General features: G+C 42.2%; 1 protein-coding gene across 2 annotated transcripts; it reads right to left on the bottom strand.

Annotated features, from left to right (window-relative positions):
* Positions 1 to 1,250: 1,250 nt before the first annotated feature.
* On the bottom strand, positions 1,251 to 15,643 carry amd1 (adenosylmethionine decarboxylase 1). 2 transcript variants are annotated; one of them, XM_061242896.1, is made up of 9 exons: positions 15,338 to 15,643; positions 6,852 to 6,938; positions 6,182 to 6,308; positions 5,746 to 5,848; positions 5,545 to 5,587; positions 5,249 to 5,393; positions 4,851 to 4,943; positions 4,588 to 4,743; positions 1,251 to 4,477 (listed from the first exon to the last, which is right to left on the bottom strand). In XM_061242896.1, the coding sequence occupies exons 1-9, from the start codon at positions 15,445 to 15,447 to the stop codon at positions 4,334 to 4,336; spliced, it is 1,008 nt and encodes a 335-aa protein (XP_061098880.1). In that variant the 5' UTR covers positions 15,448 to 15,643; the 3' UTR covers positions 1,251 to 4,333. The 2 variants fall into 2 exon arrangements, with proteins under 2 accessions (XP_061098880.1, XP_061098881.1); XM_061242897.1 differs by lacking the exon at positions 15,338 to 15,643 and adding an exon at positions 9,299 to 9,320.

Raw genomic sequence — 15,643 nt, 5'->3', positions numbered from 1 at the left:
ATCATCAAATTAGTACTGAAACTTAGCATTAACCAGTGACTGTAGTAAAGTGGGCCTTATAGATGAGAGATTCTCATTCCTATAGATAAATGTAAGTTTTCTGATTTGTGACCAAATACTCATTACATCAGTGGTGTCCAATCTTATCCTAAAAGGGCCGTGGGTGCAGGTTTTTGTTTTAACCCAGCAGAAACACACCTGATTATACTAATGAACTAATCGTGGTCTTTAATCAAGACCTTGAGGAGTAGAATCAGCTGTCTTAGCCCTGCGCTAAAACAACAACCTGCACACACACCGGCCCTTTCTGGGTAAGACTGGACACCCCTGCATTACATGAAATGTAACGTGCTGGTTTCCTGCCAGCAGAAGGTGGTTCACTTGTGACCTTTATTGAATTTAAATTACTTCATAACTAATGGATGTTAAGATAATCAGATTCCAGATGATTCTGGAAATTACATTACTGTGAAATGTTTACAATGGTGAGCAAGAGGGCAGACCGAGATGAAACCCAATCTCTTAGACGTAGCGATTCCATCATGCAAGGCCGTTGCATCGGATTCCATGTGGGGTAATGACTGAGCCCATAACCTTGACTTGACAAGTTTATCCATTTTTATCATTCACATACCACATTGTATACACAAGTGTAGGCACATGAGGCACATTCAAAGCCCTCTTTCTGGATACAGAAAGGTTTCATTTGCACCAATCTTTACCCAAGTTCAGCAAAGGAAGACTTTCAATGGACGCAAGCAAATATGGGAGTAAACCGTACTTCCCTTTCATTTGCATTAGTCTTTTGAAATGCACACACTATAGCAGAATTGGCAAAACTGTGAAACTCAGATGTACTGCAGTATATACATTGCATAAGCAGTACACATATGCAACCAGGTACTGAGCTGACAGTTGGCATGTATGGAAAAACAATTTTCTTTTCAATAGCTGGCTCCCCTTGTGTAAATACATTCCCATGAATAATTTGGGTAAGTTCAATTAAAGTTAGATTTATGAAGTGCTAACTACTGAATGCAATGGGCAATATTTTCCAAGCATGCAAGGAGTCACATAAGGATACCTTGAGGACACTTTTTGAATGGAATTGCACTAGTGATGAAATTTCCTGCATTCAATTTAAAACATTTGCTGGATTAGCTTCAGCTCATATGGAAGTTCAGGCAGGCAGTTCATATGTGCGATTTTGCTGAAATCCACATTTCAATGAAAGGAAGCAGGGAAAAAAAGAAAGCAATATTTTTTTTTTATTAAAGCATCAAGCTCAGAGTACAGATATATATAGCACATCTTGACCAACCAAAGAATAGCAAGAGAATTAAAACACCAAATTTTCCCTTCAGTACATCCCAATACTTAATCCTGCAATGGCACCCTTCCTCATTGTCCTACAAGTCATATTATACCCCTTCCCCAGGAAATGCTACACAGAGCTAGTGGGTAAAGCAGAAGAGGGGTGAGGAGAGAGGAAAAATTGAACATCTCAATTTAAGAATGAATTGGTTTGGAACACTGGTTCAAAACAAAGAACAGAACAGTAAAACAAAGTTGGTCCGCAGCAGAATTGAATCCCTTAATTTGTATAGATTAAAAAAACCCTACTATAAAATGGAAAAGTTTGACCCCATTTTTTTCATTTTTTCCCCCCTGAAAGGTAGTCTTTTTTTTTTTCTATAAAAAGCAATGTTCCAACCCAATTCAACAAGACATCTCATTTAGACACTTTCTAATTTACCAATTTAAAGTTTGAATGACTTCACCCCCCCGCCCCAAAAAAACAAAACAAAAAAACAATCACATTCATGTTGTCTATGGATCTATGCTGCTGCTCCTAAAATGCTAGGACTCCAGACCTCTTTCAGGGCCGTGTGATTTAGGAAAGATCCCTGATCAAATATACTTCTGGTCAAAACGGACACCACTCCAAAAGCTACAACAGACATACTGGAGGGAAAACGTTTGAACGATCAGGTTAGCTTGATCCGGGAGCACATTTCACATTGGCTGTTCCTTTGTCAGAACTCTTTGAAACCACCATTTTTTCCTGTTCGCAATACCCCATGACACCAACAGTTCAGAGGAGTTTTAGGAGCTTCCTGAAACATCCTTCAAGTCACTCCTAACAAGGAAACAAAAACAGAGTAGTACAAAACCAAAGTGCTGAAAGCAGTCCAGGGCTGCCAGCCTTAAGTGCAGACTCTTCCTGCCGACTCCAGGTCCAATGGCAGAGTCTAGTTAATATCTAGTTTGTGGCAGAAGTCTCATGAACATGACAGAATAGAAAAACCAAAGGAAAAAAAAAGTTCTTCCACAACTGCCTGAACATATTATTTTGCTTAACCAAATATTTCAGGGCCTGCTTTCAGCACTACTGGATGTATAATGAAAATCAACCAAATTCTCAGGGAAGCACAACCACTTATTTAATATAACACGATACATTATCAGGATGTCTCAGTTTTATCTAAGTTACAGCCAATAAACCCAAGAGGAAGATTAAGCACATCGATTACCTGACACAGGAGGAACTGACTGCGGCATTACAACACTGTCAAGCAATACAGCACTAGTAGTCACATGCACCACGGTGTGACAGGATCTTTCCGTCACTGAACAAAAGGGCATTGACGCTACTCCAAAAAAAAAACTGCAATGGAGTCACATTTTGGACCAATTCACTGCGAAACGTCTGCGCACAATAAAATTAATAAAACGGCAGTATATGCAGCGGTTATGTGTGGAATGATCCGGGGTGACCCTGGCATGCTCAGATGGGTGGACGTCTATTGTGCGGTTACTGATTTCTGTACAGGGCGGGAAAAAAAGAGAGGGTGTATATTGTTTAGCGAAAGAAAAATGCTTTGCTGGGCAACCGCTGTGCTAAGCAAAGTGTCCGATTCATTATTTCCCCATTCAGGGCCGCTGCCTGGGGGAGCGACAGTGTCAGGCATCGTTCTGGGGCCAGTGGACGGTCTCGCTCTGGGCAGAGGGCCTCCTGCTGGCTGGCAGAGGGTGTTGCTGACCGACCACAGCAAACCGGGCCACTCAGGTTTGATTTGTAACATTCGATAGACACAGACTTCGATCCCCCCCGCTCCCCCCAGGGACACAAACATTCTAAAAGGGAACAGACTGCATAATTCTGTAAACATTCAAACACGGAACAGCTAAAGAGGGGAAACTATATAAAACTGTGGCTTCGTTGGATATCCTGGCTCATGCGTTCTTGAAATTTCAGTCCAAAATGGTTCTTGCAGAAGAGCTGAGATTTTAGTGATAGAGGAACCTTGTCCGCTGAAATAATAAAGTGCAAATTTACACGGTAGATACGTGTGTTGCCAGAAAGCGCCATTCCATTTCATAGTTTTGTAACATTCAATAAAATTGTGTAACTGATGGTGTGGTAAGTTTTCTGCCTTAACCAAACGAATAATCAAAAGCTTGGGGAGAAAAAAAGTGAACCAAGAAGAGACCAAGTGAACCGTGTTATACTGTATTCAGTGTTGTGAACAGCTTCAAAAACCCATGGAACGCCTTCAGATCGGCTGGGCACAAATACAATTATGTGGCTTAGTTCAGTCGGTCAATAACTTTACAGCTCACTTCCACAGAATTGGTTTTCATAAAATTCCTAAGTGAGTTGTAGGGGATTGCAGTTACATTCAGTGCTAAAAACAGTGTGGGGTCCGTCATTGTTTACAGGCATCCCAATGCCAGTGGAACAGCAAATGAAAGGCCAATGAGGTGTGTGTGTGTGTGTGTGTGTGTGTGTGCATGTATAAGGAGGGCATTAAAGTGCACTCAAACGACAAAAATGCATGAAGACCACATCTACAAATGATAAGAGTTATAAATCTAGAGATTCACCGTTATAAATGGTTTTGAGTGCGGTAACCGCACAGTAGAGACCGGTCCCATCTGAGCATGTCAGGGCTCTGGCCTAGTGGGCCCGGAAGCCCTGTCTGTGGGGAATGAGGGGAGACACCTGCAGGAAAGGGCCACATGGATGGGTGTGCGGAGCGGGGGCGAAGATCCTCAAACAGAGCGCGTTTAATTCCTCTACATGCACTTCAAGATCACAGCAAGAGTGAGCTAGAATATCGAAACGGAGAAGAGAGCTTTCATGCAAGATAGCTAAGTCGTAGATACGAGAATGCGTACGATTCAAAGTGGAGGTTAAACTAGGGTCGAGGGCACTACCAGAGCTGGTCAATTCTAAAGGGTAACAGCGGGCTGAAGGGCTGAGCCGGGGGCCAGGGGGGCCCCGCTGACAGACCGCTTTCTTTTTACGCTTCTTCTTCATTTCCGCGGCTCAACTCTGCTGGTTCTGCTGGCGGTTCTTGGCGTAACTGGTAAAAACAAAATTGTAGTCGTTGAATTGGGCCAACTGGCGGTCGAGGCGCTTGAAACCCTCGAGTTTCTGGGCGGAAGAAAAGACACTGCGACACTTGGAGCTCTGCAAAACACAAAGGGGAAGGTATGAAATGTAACCTCTCGGAATACGGTCAAAGGCATGGGGCAAAGTGCATCAATCAGACAGGCAGTAGAATCAACTAATAGAAATACCTGATTGACAAAAAGCGTTGTCACAAATTTCCCTGGCTTGAAGACATCCACCACCTTCCTGACCAGATCATCGTAGGAGGTCTGAGACAGGTTGGTTTCGAAGCTAACGTAGGAGAACTCTGGCTCTGGGGTGATGTGGATCGTCCAGTAAGTTCCCTGTGGAGAACCCCCAAAACAGGACATTTTACCAGGTTGATAACCTTTCGTACAGCCACCAAATCTGACATTCAGAGGAAAAGGTACAGGGGAAAAGGCCAACTTACATCAGTTTTCATTCCATTCATAGAATAGCCACAAGGGTTGAACATTGTGGCATCAATCACAGAACCTGCAATCAGGTCACGTATTCCACTCATCTGAAGGAAGAGATGCACATTTTTAGTCTTTCTTTTAGGCTGCAGAATGGTAATACAAACATCCACCATTTTAATTCAGTAGCTTATTGCAACAGCTCCATAAACTAAAGGCTGTTCAAACTTTAAAGACAGCGGTTATACTGACGGAACTTTCAGCCCCCCGGACAATGTGTACAATGAACACTTCACAACTGTTCTCAGGACTGATGCAGGCAAAGCCCCTTTTAAAAGTGACATGACTAATGAACACAATCTTGAGGAATATCTTAACAGCCATAAACCATGACGGAAATAAAGACCCGTACACGAGTGACGTCATTTGCAGAAACACCATCTTTCATGTAGAACTGGTCCATAACCGCTGGCTCAAGGTCACTCATCAGAATTTCCAGCGTCTGATCCGCATGCTTGTTCTCCCAGAACTCTGGCAGATCCAGAGTAAACAGGTACCTAGGAACAACACACAATGAACAACCAACGAAGCACACATACAGCGGCTACTCACCATCTCCTTAGCATTTTAAATAAAATGGGCAGTTAAGCCGTGTGCATGTGGATGGGGTGCAGTACAGTGAGCATGGTCGTTGATGCAACATCTTACCAGCAATCAGAATTCAAACGTCCCATGCAATAGGCTGCTCCATCTGGAAAAGACGTAATCAAAGGGGTTTGTCCCAGAACCTGTGGCTGTTGTTCACATACTATGTTGACATGTAGAGCACAAGAGGTGAAGTGTGCCACCGTATTGGACAGAACAGCTGCTTTAAGCAGTCACAGCAGGTAACAACAGCAGGGTACGTACTTGGGAATATCTCGCTGAGAAATTCCACTTCCTCCTGGAAGTTCCGGTGAGGGAACTCCTGATGGGTTGGCTTCATGAAGTTCTTGCGGGAATAAAAAAAATTCTGCAGAGAAGGAAAAAATAAATTAATAAAATAAATTAATAAATTAAAAATCAGTCATCAAGGAATGAAGGAATCATCACTTGAGTTTCATTTTGTCAAAAGAAGCACACACAATGCTCAAGAAAAAGTAAATGGCAAGTACCTAAATCTTAAACCTTGGAAAATGTAAAAAAAAAAAAAAAAAAAAAATTTATCAAAAACAAAACCAGAATGCTTTCAGAACTGTGTCATTAGCTTCTTCAGAGATTCAAAAGTATCAGTCTGTGGAAAAGACTGATGAAGTTCAATATAAAATTTTTACTTGAGTGTGAGCGTGCATGTGCGTATGGTTACCTTAATGGTGTCAAAGCCGCAGTACTCCCTCGCCAATTCCAGCAGAGGCACCAGTGCTTGTAGTAAGAGGGTGGTTCCACATGTCTTCAAAATGAAACGTCTCTTGGAGACAAACATGCTACTCTCACTGTCGGGAGGAGAAGATGCAGGAAAAGAATAAGCAAGGAAGGGCTCGGCATGTCAGGGCCATGTCACCCAAGGTCGCTGATCATAACGGACAAGATTCTCCCAAGGCTGACTATTCCTATAATCTGATGATTGATGACTCAGAATGATACAGTAGGGTGAGCCAAGGACTCCAGCTATCTCCCTGAGTCACATGCCCCAAGTTATCAGCAAGGCCTGCTTTCTAACAGCCCTCTTAATGAATCAAATCTTTTAAAAGGGCATGAAGACTTGGGCCGCAACTCAATGCATTTTATATGTAAACTAATCCTTTAGCTGGCATGGTTTTGAGGGGGCAACCAATGAAATATTCTTCCCTGGCAGAAAGTCAGGTGTCCTGCTCTAACCATTGTATGTGCCCAGACTTCCTGGTTTGTCTCGCCCAAGAGAGATCGCAGTCTCAGAGAGGATTACAGTTACGTCTAATCCTCGCTCTCTAATCTGTCGGAAAAGGGAAAGACGAGCGGTTTAAATCTGAGAGAGTGGGAAAAACAAGGATGCTCACCTGAGTATATAAGCTTCCTGCTTGTCGGTTTTTGTCACACTAATGATCAAACAATGCACATTCTCCAAAAGTTTGTCCCACTCAAACCTGAAAAACACAAAGACAAGTTTTGGTTATTATCAGTTAGGATTGGGCAATTTCCTTTGAGGTACACTGGGAGAATACGGTAGGTGGACAAGAACCTCTAAACACGTGGTAATTACAGGACTTGCCATTCAGCATTCTCATCCACCACTTGCCTGCAAAACACTGGCCATTGTGTATGTGTCCTTTGATGACTACATGAAGAAGTAGTCCAACATTGAACAGAGAACAGCTCAGAGACATTCAAATCCTTAAATGCTTCCAAACAATAGAACAGCCCCAATGTGGCAACATGAAATGGAATATGGTTGCTAGAGATAGTATTACAGGAATACATGGTCAAAGCATTTCATCCTGCTTTGAAGGTTTGGTTGTGTCACTTCCCCGCTTGTAATTTCTGAAACTTCAGAGACTGCTTTAAGCAAACCAAAATAATTTAACGTTAAAAAGAGGTTTACACTCATTTACTTCCAATACACAATTAATCATTTGACAGATGACACAAGGTTATCTTTTGGGATGACCCGACCTGAAACGTAGCTACCAGGGTAATTTAATATTTAAGGGCAAACTGATATGGCCATAAAAATGGCATCTTTTTAACTTTAACGTCACGGCTATAACCTGCTTATTTCTCCACAGAAACAGGATTCATGGCCGATCCTTCATGAGCTTCTGTTTAGTGGCTACCTCCTGCTGCACTTGCCCCTCAAGGACCGCATTTGTGTCAGGGAGATGCAGCCGAATTCCCATACAGAAGTGAGTTCTGCACGACTGCCCGCGCAGAATACACACTTTCACAGCCCGTCACGGACCACGGACCGCAGACCACAGCAGTCAAAGCACACGGCAGGGAACAGGCCAAGGACACTGCACCAGACAGACCGTGGATGGCAGCTTGGAAACTACATTTCCAAAAAAAAAAAAAAAAAAAAAAAAAAACAGGTTACAACTGATGGCAAAATCCTGTGCGCGCCACACAATGTCACTAAACAGTGTGGTGTGTGACGGTTTCCAGGAATAGCCATGCCATACCCACCCACTTATGTCCGTGTTTTACACCAGAGCGGTTGCGAGGTACGTTGCAACCAACTTAAAAGCGTAACACCGTCTCGAGAAAAAAGTCTAACAAAAACCCTCACAAAGCAAAAAGGCGGCTTTGTTTCCCGAGGGTACAGCAGTTAGCGGCACTACAGGGCATCTGGTTTTGAGAGCACTGAAGGCCCCAGCGCGCCCTTACCCCTTAAGAAGAGGCAAACAGCAATGAGGAGGAAGGAGATAGAGCCAAGAGCACAAACCTAATCCCGCGTCCCTGAATAAAACATGTGCTCGCAGCGCATGCTCGCTGGCGAGCAGCCGCACAGGAAACCAGCGACCGCACAACGAACGGACGACCGCCCCCAGCGAACTCTTATTAACTGTGGCACAGCGAGAGACCTGCGCAGGGTCAGGCTTTGCACTTAACCCCGGGCCCTGAGCGTACTCCAGGACAGGGTGGAGGAGTTCTGCGAAAAACGACACCGGGAACCTGCAATCCCCCAACCCCCGTGGGCCTGGCAACGGAGCTCCCAGGGGACGCATCAGGGTCAGCACACCCCCTCCCCCGACAGCACGAAACAGACACCGGTGCTATTTTTGGTGTCCAGGTGATACCCATCTGAGCACACATTCTGATCGCATGGTGTCAGAAGCCAGGGAGTGGCCACATTGACGCACGGTGTCATGGCTCACTTCATTCATTTTCATTGAGCGTCACTCCCAACGGTTTAACCCACTAATCACAAGGTTGTTTGATACCACGGTCTGGAAACAAGCAGCCAATTTATGTAGCCCTGGACTGCACGTCACTTGAAGATTCTTCAGTGACGCACTGTAGCAGATAAGACGGATTTACAAAGCAATGTTTACCGCACTGAAGATACACTTGACTATTTCTCCTGTGCCAGGACTTGAGACCAAAATAATATTTAACAATACTCTAGAGGAAATGTAGTCTGGGTATGCAGTCGTATTGTATCGTTGTAAATGCAGTCGTATCATATGCGGAAGGCGACCGCAATCCGTAATCTTCGTAAAACAGATTTACAAAAAAAGCATCCAGCCCCTTATGTAGATAATCTGAAAACCTGTTCATACTAAAAACTCAAGGCCATGCAGGTGGCATATTCGGTGAAAGACTCCAACAATTTGATTACATTCCATGAGCAGATTGAAAATGGATAAAAGAATGACCAACAGAATAAACCAGCTCCTGGGGCACTGGGCAGGGTGCCAGTTTCTTCATTAAGGAGGCCGTGCGTATAGCTCAGACCTGCCCGGTCACAGAAAACGGCAGTAATATTTGTGAATCCTTTTGGACTTACTTGGACATTGGCAAGTGTCCAGCTCCTGTGATCCTCTAACACCTCTCTGAACCGTTAATCTACCCCAGGCTGTGAACTACCACCCGTCCCCATTTACTCCTCAGGCACCTCTTAGAGACAGACAGAGCCTCAATCACAGAGCAGAGGAAATTAGGTTATTTCTCTGCAGTCCAGGATTCATGAACCCTGGGTCCACTTCCAACATAACAAGTAAACCTTCGGTCTTTCCCTGTTGGAACGTCCCAAAGTGTTGAGATTTCAGATGCTGGAATGCCTCGGTCCTCTTCCTCCATTTCCCTTCCACCCCCAATGCAGAACTGCTGACTCTTGGAGTCGCTGCTCAGTGCACCACACCCACACACCAAAGCTCAAGCGCATGCTCATCTCATATGAACTCACTTGTGAGTCAGCAGCCATTCGATACCCTACAATCAGCACAGTACTAGGGGATAGGTTGATCACCGAGCTTATAGCGAGCTTCCTGGAAATGTGAAGGCAATGGTACGACCCAGGATTGGTCAACAGCTGTTTGAACAAACAAATGGGAGAAACAACAAGCCATAAATAACTTTTATATTTCTTAATAGTTAAACGTATCCAATGGCAAAATAGCCATTTATATTAAGAATGCAGAAAATTCTGAAAAGTCATCAGTAAGCTCCTGCCAGACTGAAAAGAACCATTGGTACTGGAATTACAAAGAAACACAAACACAAAGTGTTACTTTCTAACAATGTACAAAAACCTGAAACTCATTACCAAGTCATCCGAGGCATGTCACAATGACCGACTGGACGTGGCTGTGACCATCAAGGTCCATGTAATGCAAGTACTGGCAATGAGCCTGGTCGCATTGCACAACTTCTGCCTTGGACACGTTGATGAATGACCTCAAAAGTACAACTAAAACTAAAACAGCTCCCAAATGGCTGGCAGCCTTTTTTTCTTTTTTCTTTTTTTCCCTCAGCCAAAAAAACAGGGACACCCTGTGCTACACCCTTGGCAGGAATAATAACAGCACTCAAAATGTGTCCACAGTGGCCTGAAGGGATATAATGGCAACCATTACTCCATGCCATGCTGATGTCATCAAATATGGTGAAACTTTTGGAGACTCATATTTCATTCATAAAATATCTTCAAATATCATGTTTAATTTTCTGTAGGGGAGCACCAGTTCCAGAGCTTACTATGCGTACTATGGTAGGACTAATCTTGTATTTTGATTAGTAAATGTAAAAAACATTGCGCCACTTTCCATTGAAATCAAACCACAGTTGTTGGGAATGTTATCTGGACAGTTACTTCAACCAACATGACAGGAACCCACAGAAAAAGTACCCACAGGGAAACTGAACTTAAGCTCTCAATTACTGCCCATATGAAGCTTTTGTTTGTACAGGTAGGTAAAACATCTAGAGAATTGAAAAAGGACTTTAAATTAGACTAACAGTATCCATAAATTCATGCAGGGACATAGCAGTAAAATAATTCAAGAGATTAAGGTTAAAGGGCAGTGCAGTTCACTAGAAGGCACAGTACTATTCTTATTAAATCTAATACAAACTTTCCACCAAAAAGAAAGAAACTTCACAATCCACATCAGATGAGGCAACAGCACGAACTAACTAGCTTGGTTCCGAAAGTAATATATAGTCTTAAATAAAAAAACCTGGAATTGTGCTGATTTGTTGAGAAATATTTTGCTTTAGCATCCTTAATTGTGTTATTATAGGACATAAGCAAGTCCTTCATGTGGGTGAACAAGTCTTCCAATTATGTTCAGCTTTTATCAATAGAGAGGTTGCTCCTAAACTTACTTTGTAACTGGCATATCTAGATGAAAACTTTGTGAATTTATAATACGAGAGTAGAAGATTTGCTTCATAGGTTTGAGGGAATCTGAACATTAAAAATAATGCTAAGATGATCCGAAACAAAAACTTCCTCCATTGCTATATTATGCAAACCCAATCCAAGAGTGAAAACCAAATCCAACGTATGGTCATGTTTATGGGTTTGGCTCGCGACATGTTGTATAGTTAATACAAGATTTAAGAAATCAGAAGCGGTAGTTAAAATCACCGACAACAATTAACTGATGATACTGATCGAACACTGATAGTACTGATAGACATTCAGAGACTTCAGACAAGCTAGTATTACGATTTGGTGGTCAATAGATCACAGCATACAGAACTAGTTCAACTTCAAGATGAATAGTAAACCGAAGAACTTCAAATGAGAAGGAATCATTCACAGTAAGGGGGTTATACTTTAAATTACTTCTGTGAACAGCAGCAAGTCACCCCCCTCACCCACTGGCCCTAGGTTTGCAAATGGATTCATAGCCAGCTGGGCATTGATCATTAAGCAAGCCTTGGTCTTCAATTTTCAACCAAGTCTCAGTTATCAGCTAAAATAAAAGTCTTACTGGATGGAGATCTCACATTAAGGAGTGCCATTTTAACCATCAGACCCTCTGAGATATTTGGTCATCTAAATTGGCTGAAACTGTCCATGTGCGGCAGCCTGTTAACTGATATCACCGTGTATAGGGTGGCTATTTTTTCTTCCAATTCTCACCCAACAATACAGTGGGAAACAAAGATAGAGGATCAAATGCTGGCCCTGTGAAATGACAAACATCCAGCCATGCAACCATGGCCCTTAGCTAGTAACTTCACAAGAGACCACATAGTTAACATGGTATTAATTCAAAATGTTTTCACAATATTGCAACAGTTCAGAAAGTTGCCATCTGTAGCTTTAATTTTTCAGAAATTGACAGCACTGCAATGTCACAGGGAGAATTCTGTGTAAGCTGAAAAATAAATCTAAATCTAAATCTCACTAAAAGCCAGATGATACTTGTGTTGCAACCAACTCTGTTAGTACAGAAACACAGGTTCTTCATCATATGGACAATCAATGACAAAATATTTTTTATTAAAGCAGTTTAGACCAGGATACTTCGGTACTTGAGACCAGTCTTTCCTTTTTATTTGACAGTTAATGGTTGATTACTGCCACAGATTAGCCCGATATTTAACTGACCTGGTGTCCCAGGTTGAAGGGGAAGGATGAAAACCAACAGCACTACAAGCCTAAAGGGCCAGATTAAATATCCCAGGGTTCCCAACCCTGTCCCTGGAGGTCTACTACACCTTATTCAACAGCTATAAATCATAAATCTTGTTGAGTCTAATTGGTAGAATCAGGTGTGACATATTGGGGTCGAAATCTCCAGGAAAATGGTTGGGAATCACAGGTTTAGGCCATGAAATTTTCATTAAACTTCCCATACTGTACACCTTTCCAGGGTTTGATCTTAGGTTCTGATATCCATGAAACATAAATGCAAGGTAAAAGTCAATACGATTCACCACATACATTTTATTTATATTCTTAATATACCTCTGCTGGAAACTATTTCAGAGTTAATACAATTTCACAATTTATGAGCAAATTAAATGTCAAACTCTTTTTGAAGAGCTTTCCTACTGCTTCAAAAAAACATCCTATTCAACATAAAAATGCTGATGCAATCCCATGGTCCTAAATAATCAGTGAATTTAGCATGTTGCAGTTTGCTTTAACACAGGGGTCTCAAACTCGTTTCCACAGAGGTGCTGTGTGTATGCAGGTTTTCATTCCAAGAAATTAATGCTGCCTTACATACAATTACTCATTCAGCTGTATGCATTTAACCGCATTAAAGCACAGAATATAAATAACGGTTATATCCATATTTAGACAATGCAAATAACATTTAACTTCATATACATTAAGTGCAAACCTACAGTTCAGTAAATAATTGAACTAATTGTATAATGAATATCTGAGGCTGGAAGAAAAACCCACATACACGCATCCCCTCCATGGCACCGAGTTTGAGACCACTGCTTTAACCAGCTCCTCCAGTTTGGATCATTTATTTTCACTGTCTTGGGGAACAAGGCATTTATCAAAAAATAGAATACTTTGCTGAAATAACACTGATAAAAATAAATTGTATTAAATTGGGTGATCCCAGTCATTACTGTGGAAATATATCGCCCACAGGAAATTAAGTAATGCCTGACACAACGCATGAAAATGACATGCCGTCCAGCCACTATTTTATGCCGCGGTCCCTTTAAGAAGTACCCGCAATTTTGTCTGTGCCCTTATTGTCGAAGACAAGCGCCTTGGGAAGCGGGGGTGAGTCAGTGTGTCGCTCCACTATCTGTCTATGGAAACCTACTGGCCAATTGAAGGTATGGGTGGAGCAAAATGGCCAAGAAAGGAAGAATGACACGTGCCAATGCAAATTCAAGTGACCGGCCAGGCCCAAATGCAAAATGACAACCTCCCATGAGCCAGCAATTCATTCATTGTACCCTGTAGATGAAATTAGTCTCTGGTCTTAATCTCAAGAAACATATGTGACCCGCTCAATCATAATCAATCGTAACTCGCGATGGCCAATTTCACCTAAATCAATGTTTATGAAAACATCTTAATTCTTGGCCGTTTTAAGTTTTTGAAGACAGTAAAAACATGCGAATACTTTTTTTCTGCCGTGTCTCATGGGGAGATGAGGCAAGTAGGTAAGTTAGACATTTAGCGAACATGTATTATCTAGTGGCCTGATGAGAACATGAAGTATCACGTATTTTATCCTAGTCATTAAAGTTCAAGAAAATTACGTTAACGGTCTTACGCTTACACTACACTTAGCTAACTGGATAGTTGGCGTAAACTCCTTGGCCAATGCATGTTCGTCGAAACCAAAGTCAATGAGTTGCAGAAACATAGTGTTGCAAAGGATCAATAAACAGGCTCTGGTCCAATTCAAAATTATGACACGTGGTATATCAAATTACTTGTCTGATTATACAGTGGTTCCTTTTATGGTCATACGTTACTTTTCATAGTCACAGCTTGTTTTTAGCAAGATAGTTCTCAACAATTTGACGAATAAATGAACAAGTGAACAAGTCCGCTATATGCAAGCGTTAATATCAGTATCGCGGAATAAATTAAACATAACACCAGAAGCATACGCAGCAAACAGACATATTGTTAGATACTGTAACCGAGTAATCTACTTCCCAAGGACTGCAGTGACAGTAAATCGTGAAAATGTAATTGATTGTCAATGCGGCATTTCATCTGGTGCCATCGACGGCAGTCGCTAGTTAGCTTGAAGTGCACTTGAAAGAGCACCGTGTTCATACAGAACCACATGCTTGGGCCACATGCGTCACGCAGACAGACAAACGGAAAATTGTCGCAAACTCGAAATGAATCTATAATATAGGGTATCTATACGACAATATAAGCTTAAAACGTATTTACAAATACGTAGTGAAAAGTTTTGGCAATGCTCAGACTGGCGATTAATCGGTAACCGACCAAATCCGTACACAGTAACTGTGGCGTATTGTTGGTTTGCGTGAGCTCAAATTCGCAAGCTAACATGGATTAGCAGGGTATATGTAGATTTTCCAATTCAACCGTTAGCTACGCACCTAAACTGCACCTAGCTGTGACGAACTTGTGCGTTGGGACGCAATCCGATAACCGACAATTGCGTAGCCATTGTTAAGTAGCTAATAAAGTAAAATATATTCATAACAGCTAGAAATTCAAAAGCGACCCAGTAATAGCTGACAAGCTTCAGCCGAATGGATGAGTCAACGGTCTCTACGAATGTGGTAGCTAGCCAAGTTGTAGAGCTAACGTTAGCGTATCCAGTTAGTACTATCTAGCCAGGTCTACCAAGCTGGACTAGCACCTGCATCTTATATTGTTTTTTGCTGCGTTGCCTAGTCAACGTTAGCGTTAACATTACCACGGTAGCTATTTTGTTAGCCTTTATACAGCGTGTTCGCCACGGCGTGGCACCAATGTGTAGCTAGAACGCTAAGGCTAATGCTAGCTATTTAAGGTTGGTCAATTAAAAAAATAGCATTAACTAGAAGCGATAAGCTACCCAATACAACCTGGGTCACAAACATTGCCGATACCTCTACATAATTTAAGATCACTAACCTTGGGATGTTACGGAGGTCCCCTGTTCCTTTGGTCTCATCCTGTCGGGAGAACCACACCTCCAACAGCTTCTCGGTCCCTTCAAAGAAGTGTGCACCGTTCTCTTCCATCGTGAGACAACAGACACCAACAACAGAAAATATATGTTGTTTATTTTTCAGCTTTATCAATCCTTGCTTGATTGCTATAACTTAATATTTTAGTACAGTCCTTTTGCAGTTTAGGTGTAGTTTTCTTGGATTTACCGTCTTCCCTTTTACAGAGAATACCGTAGAGCGAGCGCTAGCTAATATCGCCGGCCATACT

Source organism: Conger conger, chromosome 5 (genome assembly GCF_963514075.1).
Source record: "Conger conger chromosome 5, fConCon1.1, whole genome shotgun sequence".
In the NCBI taxonomy this organism is placed as follows: Eukaryota; Metazoa; Chordata; class Actinopteri; order Anguilliformes; family Congridae; genus Conger; species Conger conger.
The sequence above is the reverse complement of the archived record's forward strand: the minus strand, read 5'-3'. Positions and strand labels throughout refer to the sequence as shown.